Source organism: Schistocerca americana, chromosome 8 (genome assembly GCF_021461395.2).
Source record: "Schistocerca americana isolate TAMUIC-IGC-003095 chromosome 8, iqSchAmer2.1, whole genome shotgun sequence".
NCBI lineage: Eukaryota > Metazoa > Arthropoda > Insecta > Orthoptera > Acrididae > Schistocerca > Schistocerca americana.
The window spans coordinates 54,795,906-54,810,450 of record NC_060126.1 but is presented as its reverse complement, the minus strand read 5'-3'; the positions used below and the strand labels follow the sequence as shown (position 1 = coordinate 54,810,450).

Here is a 14,545-nt window from a genome sequence, read left to right as displayed (position 1 = left end):
TAAATAACATAGATAACACAGCTGTAAAAATTGTACAGTGTTATCTTCATTAGTTCCAGAGATAAAGGTACATGAAGTAGGCTAATTTAACATTCTCCGCATAGGCCCGGCAAGCTTACCTTAAATGAAATGATTGCTTAAAGTTAATTGCAGGAGTAGAAAACGAATAAGCATTCAGGATCAATTTTGCAATTAAATGGCATTTAAAAGTGTAAATGGTCTAGAAACCCGACAATCTAGAGCAATGACATTACAAGCCCCACTCCCCATATCAATGAAGTTATCATTCTTATCAGCGACGTCATTACCCTTGTCAGTGATTTCATCATGATAGTCATACGACAGGCCTCATCTCTCTCTGTCCTACAATTCCCCTTCTCCTCCTGTTTACAGCCCATCACACCATAGGAATAAGATAGGACAACCGATCATTTGAATTGCGTAAAAATGGAGTAACATTCAGAGATATGTAGTATTTCTATATTAAAAATTGCGTACGCTTCACTTTAATAGCGTAGAAATAACGTCATGTTCAAACATATTTGCCTCTGACTGCATAAAATGTGGCCTTCCTCAAAGATATACATTATTTCCATGTTGAGAGGAAATGTACCGAGGCCTCACTTGAATTGGCGCCATGTTACAAGTAACTGAGTGAGCTGAGTACGCAAACACAAACACAAACACACACACACACACACACACACACACACACACACACACATACACACTGTGTAACTACTGTACTGTCTCAACGTTAAATTTCATATCACATTTTCGTACAGAACACCAAAAAAATATGTACGGTACAATACTTTCATATTTCCTCCATCAAATTTTGTCTGATTTATGCACCTCAGTACATTTCCTATTTCTCTCTGGATTGCTTCATCATTCAGTTTTGTCTCAGACTTGTACACAACATTATAAAATTACGTACAATATTTCAACATATGCTTCATAATCGTCTGTTTTATACATCGGAGTAAGTTTTCTATGTCTCTCTCTTTCTAATCTGTAAAAACTGTTCTACCTCAACACTAAATTTCATCTGACATGTGTGTGCACAACATAATATAAGTTACGTACAATATCGTCACATTTTCTCGATTATCCTCATCACAATTAGCAAATTTTACCTTCGTGTCATGCTTAAATTATAATATATTACATAGCGTACGAAGACATAAAAACACTCCAGATATACACTATTGGCCATTAAAAATGCTACACCACGAAGATGACGTGCTGCAGACGCGAAATTTAACCGACAAAAAGAAAATGCTATGATATGCAAATGATTAGCTTCTCAGAGCATTTACACATGGTTGGCGCCGGTGGCGACACCTATAACGTGCTGACACCAGGAAAGTTTCCAACCGATTTCTCATGTAAGGAGGAGAAATGCGTACCATCACGTTTCCGACTTTGATAAAGCTCGGATTGTAGCCTGTCGTGATTGCGGTTTATCGTATCGCGACATTACTGCTCGCGTTGGTCGAGATCCAATGAGTGTTAGTAGAATATGGAATCGGTGCGTTCAGAAGGGTAATACGGAACGCCGTGCTGGATCCCAACGGCCTCGCATCACTAGCAGTCGAGATGACACGCATCTTATCCGCCTTGCTGTAACGGATCGTGCAGCCACGTCTTGATCCCTGAGTCAACAGATGGGGACGTTTGCAGGACAACAACCATCTGCACGAACAGTTCGACGACGTTTGCAGCAGCATGGACTATCAGCTCGGAGACCATGGCTGCAGTTACCCTTGACGCTGCACCACAGACAGGAGCGCCTGTGATGGTGTACTCAATGATGAACCTGGGTGCACGGATGGCAAAAAGTCATTTTTTCGGATGAATCAGGTTCTGTTTACAGCGTCATGATGGTCGCATCCGTGTTTGGAGATATAGCGGTGAACGCACATTGGAAGCATGTATTCGTCATCGCCAAACTGGCGTATCACCCGTCGTGATGGTATGGGATGTCATTGGTTACACGTCTCGGTCACCTCTTGTACGTATTGACGGCACTGAACAGTGGACGTTACATTTCAGATGTGTTAAGACCCGTGGCTCTACCCTTCATTCGATCCCTGCGAAACCCCTAGATTTCAGCAGGATAATGCACGACCGCATGTTGCAGGTCCTGTACGGGCCTTTCTGGATACAGAAAATGGTCGACTGCTGCCCTGGCCAGCACATTCTCCAGATCTCTCATCAACTGAAAACGTCTGGTCAATGGTGGCCGAGCAACTGGCTCGTCACCATATGCCAGTCACTACTCTTGATGAACTGTGGTATCGTGTTGAAGCTGCATGGGCAGCTGTACCTGTACACCCCATCCACGCTCTGTTTGACGCGATGCCCAGGCGTGTCAAGGTCGTTATTACGGCCAGAGGTGGTTGTTCTAGGTACTGATTTCTCAGGATCTATGCACCCAAATTGCGTGAAAATGTAATCACATGTCAGTTCTAGTATAATATATTTCTCCAATGAATACCCGTTTATTATCTGCATTTCTTCTTGGTTGTAGCAATTTTAATGGCCAGTAGTGAAATTTATTTTCATATATTGATCAGCCCAAACGTTATGACCACCTAACTAGTAGACAGTTTGTGGCATGGAAGCAGTGAGGTGTTGGTAAGCTGCTGCAGGGAGTTGGCATCATAGAGATGTCAAGGTGCTGTTCCCCTGGAAGACCAAGAATTCGCGACTTCTCATTGGTCACTTTTCAATGCCGATGGTCACATTCCCATTTCAGTCGAAGTTGATGATGTCGTGATGTTCACATTTGCACAGGCATGGGTCATCACGGCAGAGGCCCATCGGTAGGAGTGTTGGGTACAGTGTGTGTTCAGTTACAGTTTTGCTCTGTCCATGATTAAAGTCTGATGTTAGTCCCGCGACAGTTCGCCGCCTGTACTGTTTTATCAGTCTGTCCAACCTATGACGTCTGACCCACTGCGTTTGGATGTTGTTTCACATTGGTTTCGCCATGCGTTGAAGACACTCACCACAGCACTCCTTGAACACCTGACAAGTCACACAGTTTCCAAAATGCTCATGCCAAGCCTCTGGGCCATCACAATGTGCGCTCAGTCAGATATATCGTATGCCTTCCCCATTCTACACACAGACAGCACGCTCACTGATATCACATGCAAGGCGCTTGTGTCTGAGTACCAGTCATTCCGCTCCAGGTGACACTACTGTCACCTGGGAAGGTTTATATAGATAGCAGGTAGACGGTCATAATGTTCTGGCTGATTCAGTGTATATACACAATAAGTCACAGTCATATTCGCCTTACAGCACATGTCACTTGTGATCTTATGCTGTCACACGGTAGAAACATACACTGACCAGCCAAAACTTTATGGCCACCTACTTAATAGCGTGTGTGTCCATCTTTGGAACGAAATAAATAATTGATTCTACGTATCAGGGATTCGACGGTTTGTCGGTAGGTTTGAGGAGGTGTGTGGCATTACACGTCTACGCACAAGTCATGTAATTCGCGTGAATAACGGGCGACTGATTTGCGTAATTGCTGATGACGCCCGGTGGCGGCACAGATGGATTCCACAGGATTTACATCAGGCGAATTTGGTGGCCGACACATCAACATGAGTTCACTGCAGTGCCCCTCAAACGACTGTAGCACAGCTCTGGCGCCGAGACACGCTCAATTAAACTGCTGAGAAAACACATTGCCGTGGGAAAGACATCAAACATGGAGTGATGTGTGTTGTTCGTAGCTGTCAGCGTGTCTTCGATGCAAGCGAGTGAGAGTGTCTCCCACAGCATAACATTGCTCCCAGCAGCCTGCGCCCGTGGCGCGCTGCGTGTTTCGAGTAGCCGTTTACATCGATGACGGTGTTTGTGGAGGCTACCAACGACATAGAGTAGCATAAATGTGATGCAGCCGAAGAGCAGACACATTTCCATTGGTCGACGGTCGAATCCCGATGATCCCGTGCCCGCTGCAATCGTAACTGACAATGTCGTAGGGTCAAGACGTAGGGGCGGTCTCCTGTGAAGCTTCCTGTTTGACAACGTGCAATGAATAGTGCGCTCCGAAAGACTTGTGCGCGTACCAGCATTGTGCTCTTTCGATAAACATGTTGCAGATCACCATCTGTCTTACTTTACAGGGCAGAAAAGCATCCGGCCCCCACGCTCTGTGAAGAGTCGTGGACGTCCAGCCATTTATCGCCTAGTGGTTATTTCACTGTCCTCCTGTCTCTTTCCTTAGATGCTCACGACAGTAGAGCGTGAACATTCGACCACTTTCGCCTTTCTCGAGATATTCGTTCACAGAATCTGCATAATATAATCTGCCCTTTGTCAAAGTCGCTTATTTCAACGGATTTCCTCATTTTCAGACCATACCTTCGCTAGAATGATTCCCCGTCCGTGTTTCCTCCGCTTTCATGTCTTTATTACCGCATCACGTGGTCGCAACACCACCAGGAACTGGCGGTGGTCATAATGTTTTAGTTTATCAGTGTACAAAGCGAATCACCGTTTTCAGCAATTTTCGGAATATCATCTGTTGCAATCAATAGATCGTTTTAATTTACGTAGATACTTCAGACATTTTCATTACGCAACAGGTATCTATCTGTATCTGCCCTAATAAAATCTAAATGGCACTGTTGTGTTGGCAGAAGAGCCAACACCGTGTTACTAGAGGAGGCCGAAATGCACGCGTTTTTGCTCACGCAGGCTGGCGCGAGGAGGGAAGAACTATACTGACGTGAGGTCTGGAACATGACAAGGAATTAGAAATCAGAAAGCGGACGTAATTAGTTTGATACTTAACTTAAATCCATTAATGAGGAACGTCGCTCTTGTCGGTACATGATTCACAATATTATCTGTTCAGAATTATAGTAACTGAATATGGCGCCTTGCTAGGTCGTAGCAAATGACGTAGCTGAAGGCTATGCTGAGCTATCGTCTCTGCAAATGAGAGCGTATGTAGTCAGTGAACCATCGCTAGCAAAGTCGGCTGTACAAATGGGGCGAGTGCTAGGGAGTCTCTAGCCTAGACCTGCCGTGTGGCGGCGCTCGGTCTGCAATCACTGACAGTGGCGACGCGCGGGTCCGACGTATACTAACGGACCGCGGCCGATTTAAAGGCTACCACCTAGCGAGTGTGGTGTCTGGCGGTGACACCACAGGCACTGTACTGCATTTTGTGTCAAGTTTTATGTAATGTATTACTGAAGGAAAAAAAATCGCGACACCAAGAAGAAGCTGTGCGACATAAACGAAAGTTGGAAGGATTGTCTCTACATCTGAAAGATGATATCCATTCAAATTTCGCCCCAGTCGCATGTACAGTGCTTACAAATATGAAGGCCTGAATTCAAAACTGTTGTTTCATGTTGATGATTTTGCCAGTATTTCTGTGACTACTTGGGTCTCAACTGAAATCAATGTGGTAACAAGAGAGTATGAAAAGAAAGATAATGTGTTAATGCTTTCTAAGAAAGAAGTCTCATGGAAAACATTCTGTTGTTCGAGATTTACCATATGTGAATACTAAAATAAAAAAATCATGTATTAAGTTCTGTATAAAGTAATAATAATAACAATAATAATAATAATACTGTTATTAAGATTTTTAAAACAATATAGCTTAAGTACTAATCTCACTATCATTATTATTATTATCAACAATGTATTGGTATATAAAAATGTCAACACTGACCTTTGCCTCTCTCAAGCAAGTACTCTACCGACAGAACTACCCAAGCACGACACTACCTCTGCTAGCACCACGTCTCCCACCTTTCAGACTTAGCAGAAGCTGTGAAACTTGTGAGATTGGCACTGCTGTTAGAAAGGACAGTGTTAAGACATGACTTAGCCACAGCCTGCAGGACGTTCACAGAGCAAAATTTTCACTCTGCAACGGAGTTTGCGCTGATATGAAACTTACTGACAGATTAAAATCGCATGCCATACCGAGACTCGAGCTTGGACCTTTGCCTCCGCAGGCAAAGGTGCCAAATTCGAGTGTTGGTCCGGCACACAGTTTTAATCTGCCAGGAAGTTTCATATCAGGACAAACTCCGTTGCACAGTGAAAGTTTTGTTCTGGATGTAGGCAACTGTAGGGAAAGCGTGATAGTAAAAGTATTTCTCAGCATTATAATTGACGTGAACAGTACAATACATTCCCATAGTAAAAGAGAACAGAGCAGCGGTTTTAAGCATGTGTATTATTTTTACATTAATTTCTGAAAAAGCGTTTGGATCGATGTGAAAGCCAATGACCTTTCATGTGAGAAGTAAACACTCTTCCAGATTAAACAAGGAGCCACAACGTTCTTCTTTTAGAAAACATATTTTAATACCTCTTATTGCTCCACTGCATGATACACTGCGAATAATAACTGCCGTTTCCGGACAAACTGTTCTTCTGCTAGACACATTTGAAAGAAATATGTTAGTTCATATCACTATTTTCGAAATCAGCTGTGTCCTTGTTGTTCACTCTCTCACAACATATCACGGTTACTATGCAGGTGTGTTGAGAAAGTCAAGTTCCCTATCACTGGTAATTAAGAATCTGGACGGCAGGTATATTGTGCAGTCCTCGACGTAAATCAGTACTGGTGCTCCTGCTCTGGTATTGACACATCTTGCGCTCAGCATTAGATGGCGCTCACGCTTCACCAACACCTTTTACTCCTCCCTTTGCCCAGATGACTTAAGTTGCATAACATGTAAGCACAAGAATCCGTAGTCTCTCGTATTACAACAAGTAACAGATAAGCAGGATAGGAATTGTATTAGTAGAAGTGGTATGTGATGCATATCGGATCTAAGTTTTGTATCCAAAAAAAGATAACACATTGAACAATGACAATGACAATGACTATGAAGACTACAATAATGCTCACATATTTGACAAACTACTGGTAATGACTATTCAGCTTTTATAACTCTCCACTATCGAGAGCCAAAAAGTTGTGATAGGCAACAAATGTGACTTGTGAGCAAGTCGTCTCTTATCGATACAAGCATCATATTTCGCATTTCCACATTTCGAAGGAGCATGAAGTCAGAGGAATGCATGCTTTGTGATACAAACGACGAGACTCGTTTACAAATCTGCAAGTTGTGCGAATATGTTTCCAACAGCAAGAAAAAGATATGAGCATTTAAAGAACTCAAATATATAATGTGTTGCCTCTTTCCATCTATGTGGTACACCAATGACAGTGGATGAAAACAATTTTGCGGTAGAAAATTGTAACTATCGCTCTTAAGTCCAGCTACGAAAATCCAAGCCGCCATGTCTAACCAGCTGTCAGCGATTGCGAGGAAAACGTGACGAGACAGACGCCAGCTAAGCATGGCCTCACGTACTGCACCCTGCTAGAAATCCAAGTGGAACATGTGACATTGGCGCCACCATTCCGCCTGCAATTTCAATTCCCTAATCAATTTGAATCTGATCCCTTGCCATAGGTTCCCCAGATGCAATGCCGCATACTTCCCCATTGCTGCCATGTTAGAGAGTAAAACTGTAACTAATTTCTCTCGAACCTGCAGAGAAAGTTACAACAGTGGACATAAGCAGTATGTGAAGCCATACTTCATCTTTATGATGGCTTGATCTCTACTATAGATGCTTCCAATGAGGTGGCTGAAAGTCTGTAGAAGAATGACAGCCCATACTTCGTGAAGAGCAAAATCCTGAGAATGTTGGACATTGAGGCCTGGAGGGAAGCTGGCAATGTAACTCATAACAAAGATTTTCGGTCTGATTGACATCAGGACTCTGGACAAGCCGGTCCACTTTAGAAATGTTGTTGTCCACAAACCATTGCCTCACACATGATGCTTTATGACAGGGTGCATTGACATGTTGATACAAAGCAGCTATAATCACTAAACTGTTCCTCCACTGTTTCCATGTTTTAAAATGTGTTAATCTCTTTCTGTATTCAACGTTTTCTTAAGCGCAGTGTGAGGATCACATCCTAACTACAAAAAAAAAAAAAAAAAAAACCCTGCCCATACTTTAAAATTACCTTCTCCTCCGTAATTCATTGTTGGCAGACAACATTATCCAAAGGATTGCCACAGAGTGTATTGCGGTTTACCTGTCCAGTCATCCAGTGTTCAGTGGCTTCGCTCTTTACAGCACCTCAAGTACTATTAGCACTGATTACAGAAATGTTGGGCTTATGTTGAGCTGCTCGACCGTCGCACCCCATTCTTTTTACTTCCCTGAGCATACTCATTGTGCTAATATCCAACTTCTGATTTTACTATGTTGTTTATGACAAACCTGTGTCAACTACATCTGGACCAGGTGTGGCTGGGCTTGTTGTTCCTTCTCGTTTTCGCTTCACATAATCAACAGATGTGGGCACCTTTCATAGAACTGATTTTGCCTGATGGGTTTGCTGCTTACACGATATCCAATGATTAGTTGACTTCTATGTCCGAGCAAATTTTGCTGTTACTGTTTCTCTGCTGATAACACAGTGTACCCCTCCTTTTTATACCAATAAGTTCGTCACGGAACTTCATTCACACAAACTATTAGTAAATAATTTTCCACAATGCATGCACTCACACATAGCATGAAAAGTTTTACAAAAGGAATTTCATTCACACAGACATCATAATTAGCCAGGAAGATAGTTTTATTCTGACACTGATGCACTCATGTTATAGTAAAGGACTTTTGTCTCTTCGTGACGCATTACAGTTTGTCTCCTTTGTGTGTAACACATTTCCTCTAGCAAACAAATGCCGATGTTTCGAAAATATTTGGATGTCATCTCTGTTGGTCTTCCAGCTGGTTTGATCTAGTTCACCATGATTGATTTCCTATGCATAAGTTTTCCTTAACAAAAAAATTTAGTATGTAGATCACCACGCTTCCTGTAACGGATCGTTTGGACTGGAAGCTGTGGTGGGTAGCCGGCAGTGTCCTGACAAGATGCTGTGTGCGGTAAGTCGCTGTCATCGAAGCTTGCGTGACTTGCTGGTATGCTGTAGAGAATTAGACGCTGATTCAGTGTGAAACTATAATTGTGCCAGGCAGTGTAATCTATGCAACACAGACGTGCAGAGCAGCCAGTGTAACCTATGTAGCACAGACGTGCAGAGAGGCAACACCACTTACATTTGAGTTTCTTGAATCTGCATATCTGTTTCCTGTTGGTTGGTATGTGGAAATGAAGTATGATGACAACAGTGATAACGCATGATTTAGATAATGCGTTACAGTTTCCTTGATTCTGCATGCTTTCTAATTTTTTTTTTTTTTTTTTTTTGTCTATGTGGAAGAGAAATATAATGCATATGCTGAAAAGACGGTACTTGCCACGTTTTGTTTTGCCTTTAAAGACAGATCTGGAAACAGGTGGGGAGTTGTTTTTAGGCGTTTCACATGAGATAAGAAATTCTGTGAATGTGCAGGCACACACTGTTTCCTTCCCCACTAATTTCTGATTTAGAAGAAGGGCTTGCAAGAAGTCATCACTATTTTGCTGACTCTGGAGGGATGTGGAATATAGAAGTGGAACTTCCACTCAGGGCATCATACTGATGTTTTGCTGTTGTAACTGTTACTGTCCTTCAGTGCCTTTCATCTAGGACATGCGTGCAAACAAAAAAAAAGTAATTATCATGCATATGTGTTACTATTAACAACCTTACCTCTGTGACCTATTGATCACATGCTGTTTCTCACTCTATATTGCGATGACGGTTGCCGTATACCCGTGAAGTTCGGCGATACTCATCTGCCGCCCAGGTAGGCGCTATTTGGTTCTCCGGAGCGCTGATATCCTGATCCTGGTAGGAAGGAGGGACCTCCACATCCTCCCTTTTGTGACGAAGGCAGACTGTGGTGCTAACCACAGCAACTGGTGATTATGGGGAGGTAGCCATCTGTCCCAGTAGCGGTTGTTGTTTTCCACAGAGTGTAGGAAATCTACAACAGACTTGTGCCGTACGTCACTTCGGTGCAGTCAGGTACGCCATCAATCCATCTGACAGATTGCCTTGCGAGCTAAACTGCTGGGATACTTACGGAGGGAAGTAATGGCTAATATTTACCCGACGTCATTCGTCATGATCGCACAGGGCTTGCTATTACGAAGGTATCAACGGTTTTCTTTCTGCTGTGCTTGCTTAACGAGTTTGTTATAGAGTAGAACTGGTTCGTTAAAGCTCTTGGTACCGTTTTTTGCATTCGCCTTAGTATTTCTTTCGTCGCATTACTAAGGTTACATGACACTGTTTGGCTGCTCTGACCCACTACTCTCTGCACAAGCCTCCAGTCTGGCTCACCAGAAACGCCTATGTGGTACGCCCTGATCGAGTGTCGGTGGTGAATTATTTCCATTACGGCCGCCTCGTGTTGACATTGCCTTAACGCGGCGAGATAACGTCGCTCTCGGACTTGGAATATTTTACCGGTTGTACTGCCCTATACAAGGTTGGCATGCAACACAATATTAAAGCTGAGAAATACATCCTCGCTCCCTCGCCGTGACAAATGGCGCGTATGCATCACACGCTTTGAGCAAAGTTTGAGATTAATTATCTTTGTGTTGTGGTTGTCCATAAAGTCTTTGCTGCTAATAGGGGTGATGGCGAGTTCTTGCACAAGTCCAGCAACGTTGCCCAGTCAGCTGGATTTTGTGCTTCAATGGTTTTATTTGCAGATTGCGTGGTTTTGACGAGCCACGTGCTGAAGGAAGAGATGATCATTTTCCATATCGTTCCCAATAGTACCACCTGAGCATTGTGTAGCTACTTTGAGGTACTATATCATGTGACCAGGTACTGAGCTGACACTGGCTTCATTGAAGGTAGGGAAAGAGTTGCATATGTTTGGTTGGTTGATTTGGGGCAGGGGACCAAATAGCAAGGTCATCAGTCCCATCGGATTAGGGAAGGATGGGGACGGAAGGAAGTCTGTCGTGCCCTTTCAAAGGAACCATCCCAGCACTTGCCTGAAGCAATTTAGGGAAATCACGGGAAGTCTAAATCAGGATGATCGAACCGTCGTCCTATCGAATGCGAGTCCAGTGTGCTAATCACTGCGCACGGTTGATTTCCCTGTGTACAGCCTGTCCGTAATTCTTACCCATATTCAAGTGTCACCTCTCTATCGTGAAATCTGATGGTGGTTGCGAGGAGTTGCTGTGATCAACGCACTGGGCCTGCGTTCTGGACGATCTGAGTTCAAAACCACGTGTGGCCATGCAGATCCCAGGTCTCCAATCGCCAGGGCGATTCCACTGGTAACTACAGGGCTAGTTCCCTTCCTAGTGCAGATTAAATGCAACGTCGTATAATGGCCCACTGTCCCATGCAACTTTTGGCCCAGAAACTTTTCAGCTACTGTCATACTTTCGGAGTTATTCTAGGTGGCAATGGTTAGTGACTCACCCTGTACATGGACTGCCGGCCGGATAGGCGGAGCCGTTATAGGAGTTTCAGTCTGGTGCCGCGCGACCGCTATGATCGCGGGTTAGAATCCTGCCTCGGGCATGGATGTGTGTGATGTCCTTGGGTTAGTTGGTTTAAGTAGTTCTAGGGGACTGATGACCCCAGAAGTTAAGTCCCATAGTGCTCAGAGCCATTTGAACCATTTGTACATGGACTTTTTTTTATAGTGAACAAAGAAATGACTGCTTAATTTGTCTAGAGTAACAGAAAAAAACCTATGAATATACAGTCATTCATCAAGAGTATTTTTGAACAAATATTTTAAAAATGGTTGTTAATTAACATGCAAAGTATCAAAAATACGAGTGACCTGACTGTGTCCAAAAATTGTAAAGTTACTCCTAATGGCCTCTTCACTAAGACTGCCTATCTCATTGATATATTTTGTTTTTCTACTCTTTCTCGTATTAAGATTAGTAAATATATCTTGTCCTTTGTGAACGGATTGGAACATTGTAACTGCTGTAACTGTTGAGAATTTATAATTAATTAGCTAAAACCAGTTGCGTTTAGATGTGCTTATTTTCCTATGATGACATACCAAGATTGCTGCCATCCCACCCTCATATGTTTACATTTGTTTACTTTCTGTGAGCATTATTTCTTTACAGGTGCCGTTGCAGAATGTCGCAACAGAATTTTAGATAGCAAGTGTAAACCGTCATAAGTGAAGAAACAGTATTCACAGCCAGTAAATAAATGCAAACATTTTCAGGCGGAGTGAACATAAAATCAATGTACTCTCAAAAACGCGTCTTTTGAGACATAATTTGCTGGTGTGGGGTGTCGGGAAAGCGGTTCTGTTCTTATTGGTGCGTTACGCTACAAACGTTAATGTCACGGACGTGTAGTTCAGACTTATGCGCTAGGAGCGTTGTTGTCACTTTCCACGACGAGAGGGCCCTTCGAACTTAAATAAGTATGTGGATGAGGCCCATGGGTCATGCCTGCTGTAAACCCACTAACAACCAGCCCGTAATTTACGGGAACTGCAAAATCTGCGAATACACGTAGGTTGCTACACAGCTTTGAAAATCTACAAAGAAATTGTCGAATACAAGTCACGCAGAATCACTGATGTACTGTGTTTTAAATGTAGACTAACAGGCTATCAAGCAGGTGATCACAATGTTTTTCCTGACAAGCTAGATGATTGCGGAATAATGTGCACATTAGTGAATGTAAATAAATGTTGTTACAGGTTGCTGGGGAACCTACCAAACACGTACGCCTTTACGAAGAACCTGACAGAGGAGCTGGTGGCGAGGTACTCCGACCGGCTGCCGATCGTCATTGCCAGGCCGTCCATTGGTGAGTGGGAGCCTGGATCACTTTGTGACAGACCCATTTATTTCGGTATCCCTTCCAGGCAGCGATGTATAAATGCTGCTGCATGAACTCCCTTGTGGCAATGATATCGATAAGTACTGCGTAGAACATCACCATTTTTAAACTGTATGGGCCACTGGGCTGAACCTGTAGTGGCAGCCGTAACAAGCAAAAGTATCGCTTTGGAGCAATTTTCTAGTGAAATGCCTGTGAATCAGCATTTAAAATTTGTTATTGAAGTATATAACATATTACTATACAATGATATAATATCAAGACACGAATGAAAATAGCCAGGCCATAGCCAGGACTTGAATATGGATCTTCTTCTTAATAGGCAGATGCGCTAGCTGTTATGTATTGTACCAGTGTAGCTAGCAGCTGGATTGACCATCCTAGTCCAATGCACTCCCTAACACGCCTTTAGGCTAATTCCCCTTTGTTAAAGCGTCATTATTGCCAAGCCTCTCCAGTATTGATGTGGCACCCTAGCTTTGTACGTAATGGGGAAGTCAATCACGGGAGAGCCTCAGGAATACTGACGATTTAAGAAGGGGAAAAGAGGCTGAAGGGGTGAATTGAAGTTTGCGTAAGGGAGGGCGATGGACTAGCGTAGTCGGAGCTGTTGGACAAATATTTATGCATTTCTTCAGTTTCTGTCATTATTGAAGATAATGTTGAGACTTATATGTCTCGAATAAATTAAATTCCATCATAGGAATAATAGTATATACTTAGTGGTCTATAGAACTGATAGGACAGAAAAGCTGAAAAGATCTAAAATGATTAATATATTCAACACAATTTATCGATGGCGATATGGAAACTATAATTTTTGAAAGATCTTAAAAAGGTGAAATTCATATCCTAATATTCCATCTCAATCAGTACGCATCAAAGATAAACACATGGTGATTAATTACACTTTATGTATAACTATTCACCATTCTTGCTCTACTTTTCAGCACCGACACAAGCAAGGAGAATTTGCGATGGCCGGTGGCAGGAATGCAAAATCATCTGTAGGAAACACTTTGTAATTAACTGGAAACTTTATTTCTATTAATAGAAGAATGCGGTACTTAACTTCCTGTGCCTGCTGCATGCAATTACATTGGCAATATATTACTACTCGCAGTATGCAGGCTAAGTATCAGCTTCCAGTATTCAGCTCTTTAAGCTTGCTACCGAACTGGACGTTAACAATGGTTGCTGAACTTAGTCTTACTGGACGTGTGTCTTTCCACTGGCACGCCGGTCAGCACCTTTCTGATTCCATTCTGTTGCACTGCACTCTTCGGCGTGCAGTCGATGTTTTAGGACTGCACATTCCTCTCTCTCTTCTCCCCTCCCCCCTCCCCCGTCCCACCACGCCACAGAGTGATGCAGAAGCAAATTTTTTTTTACATAACGAAGTGACCTTATACCGTATTCTGTGACATAAATTTCCACTAATTATCTCTACCCATTCTCAAGAAAACGCGTTTTAATGGTCGGACAGACGATAAAGTGAGACTACAACGGTTCCGTTTCTACCGATGTAGTATTAAGATTGTAAATGTTGTGTATCTGTTGGAGCAGTGCAAGACAGAATGCATTCTCACTCTGCAGCTGATACGAAACTTCCTATCAGTGTAGAGTCTTGGTATGGCACACAGTTTTAATCTGCCAGGGAGTTCTAGCACAAGACAGATACTTATTCTCAAAGCAACAAC

At 42.9% G+C, this 14,545-nt stretch overlaps 1 protein-coding gene across 1 annotated transcript in view; it reads left to right on the top strand.

The window, feature by feature from the left end:
- The window catches only part of LOC124545222 (fatty acyl-CoA reductase 1-like), a 152,370-nt gene that overhangs the window by 75,516 nt on the left and 62,309 nt on the right, over positions 1-14,545 (top strand). The window contains exon 5 of the mRNA XM_047124094.1: positions 12,703-12,812. Coding sequence (XP_046980050.1) covers positions 12,703-12,812 — 110 coding nt within the window. The remainder of the gene's footprint in view (positions 1-12,702; positions 12,813-14,545) is intronic.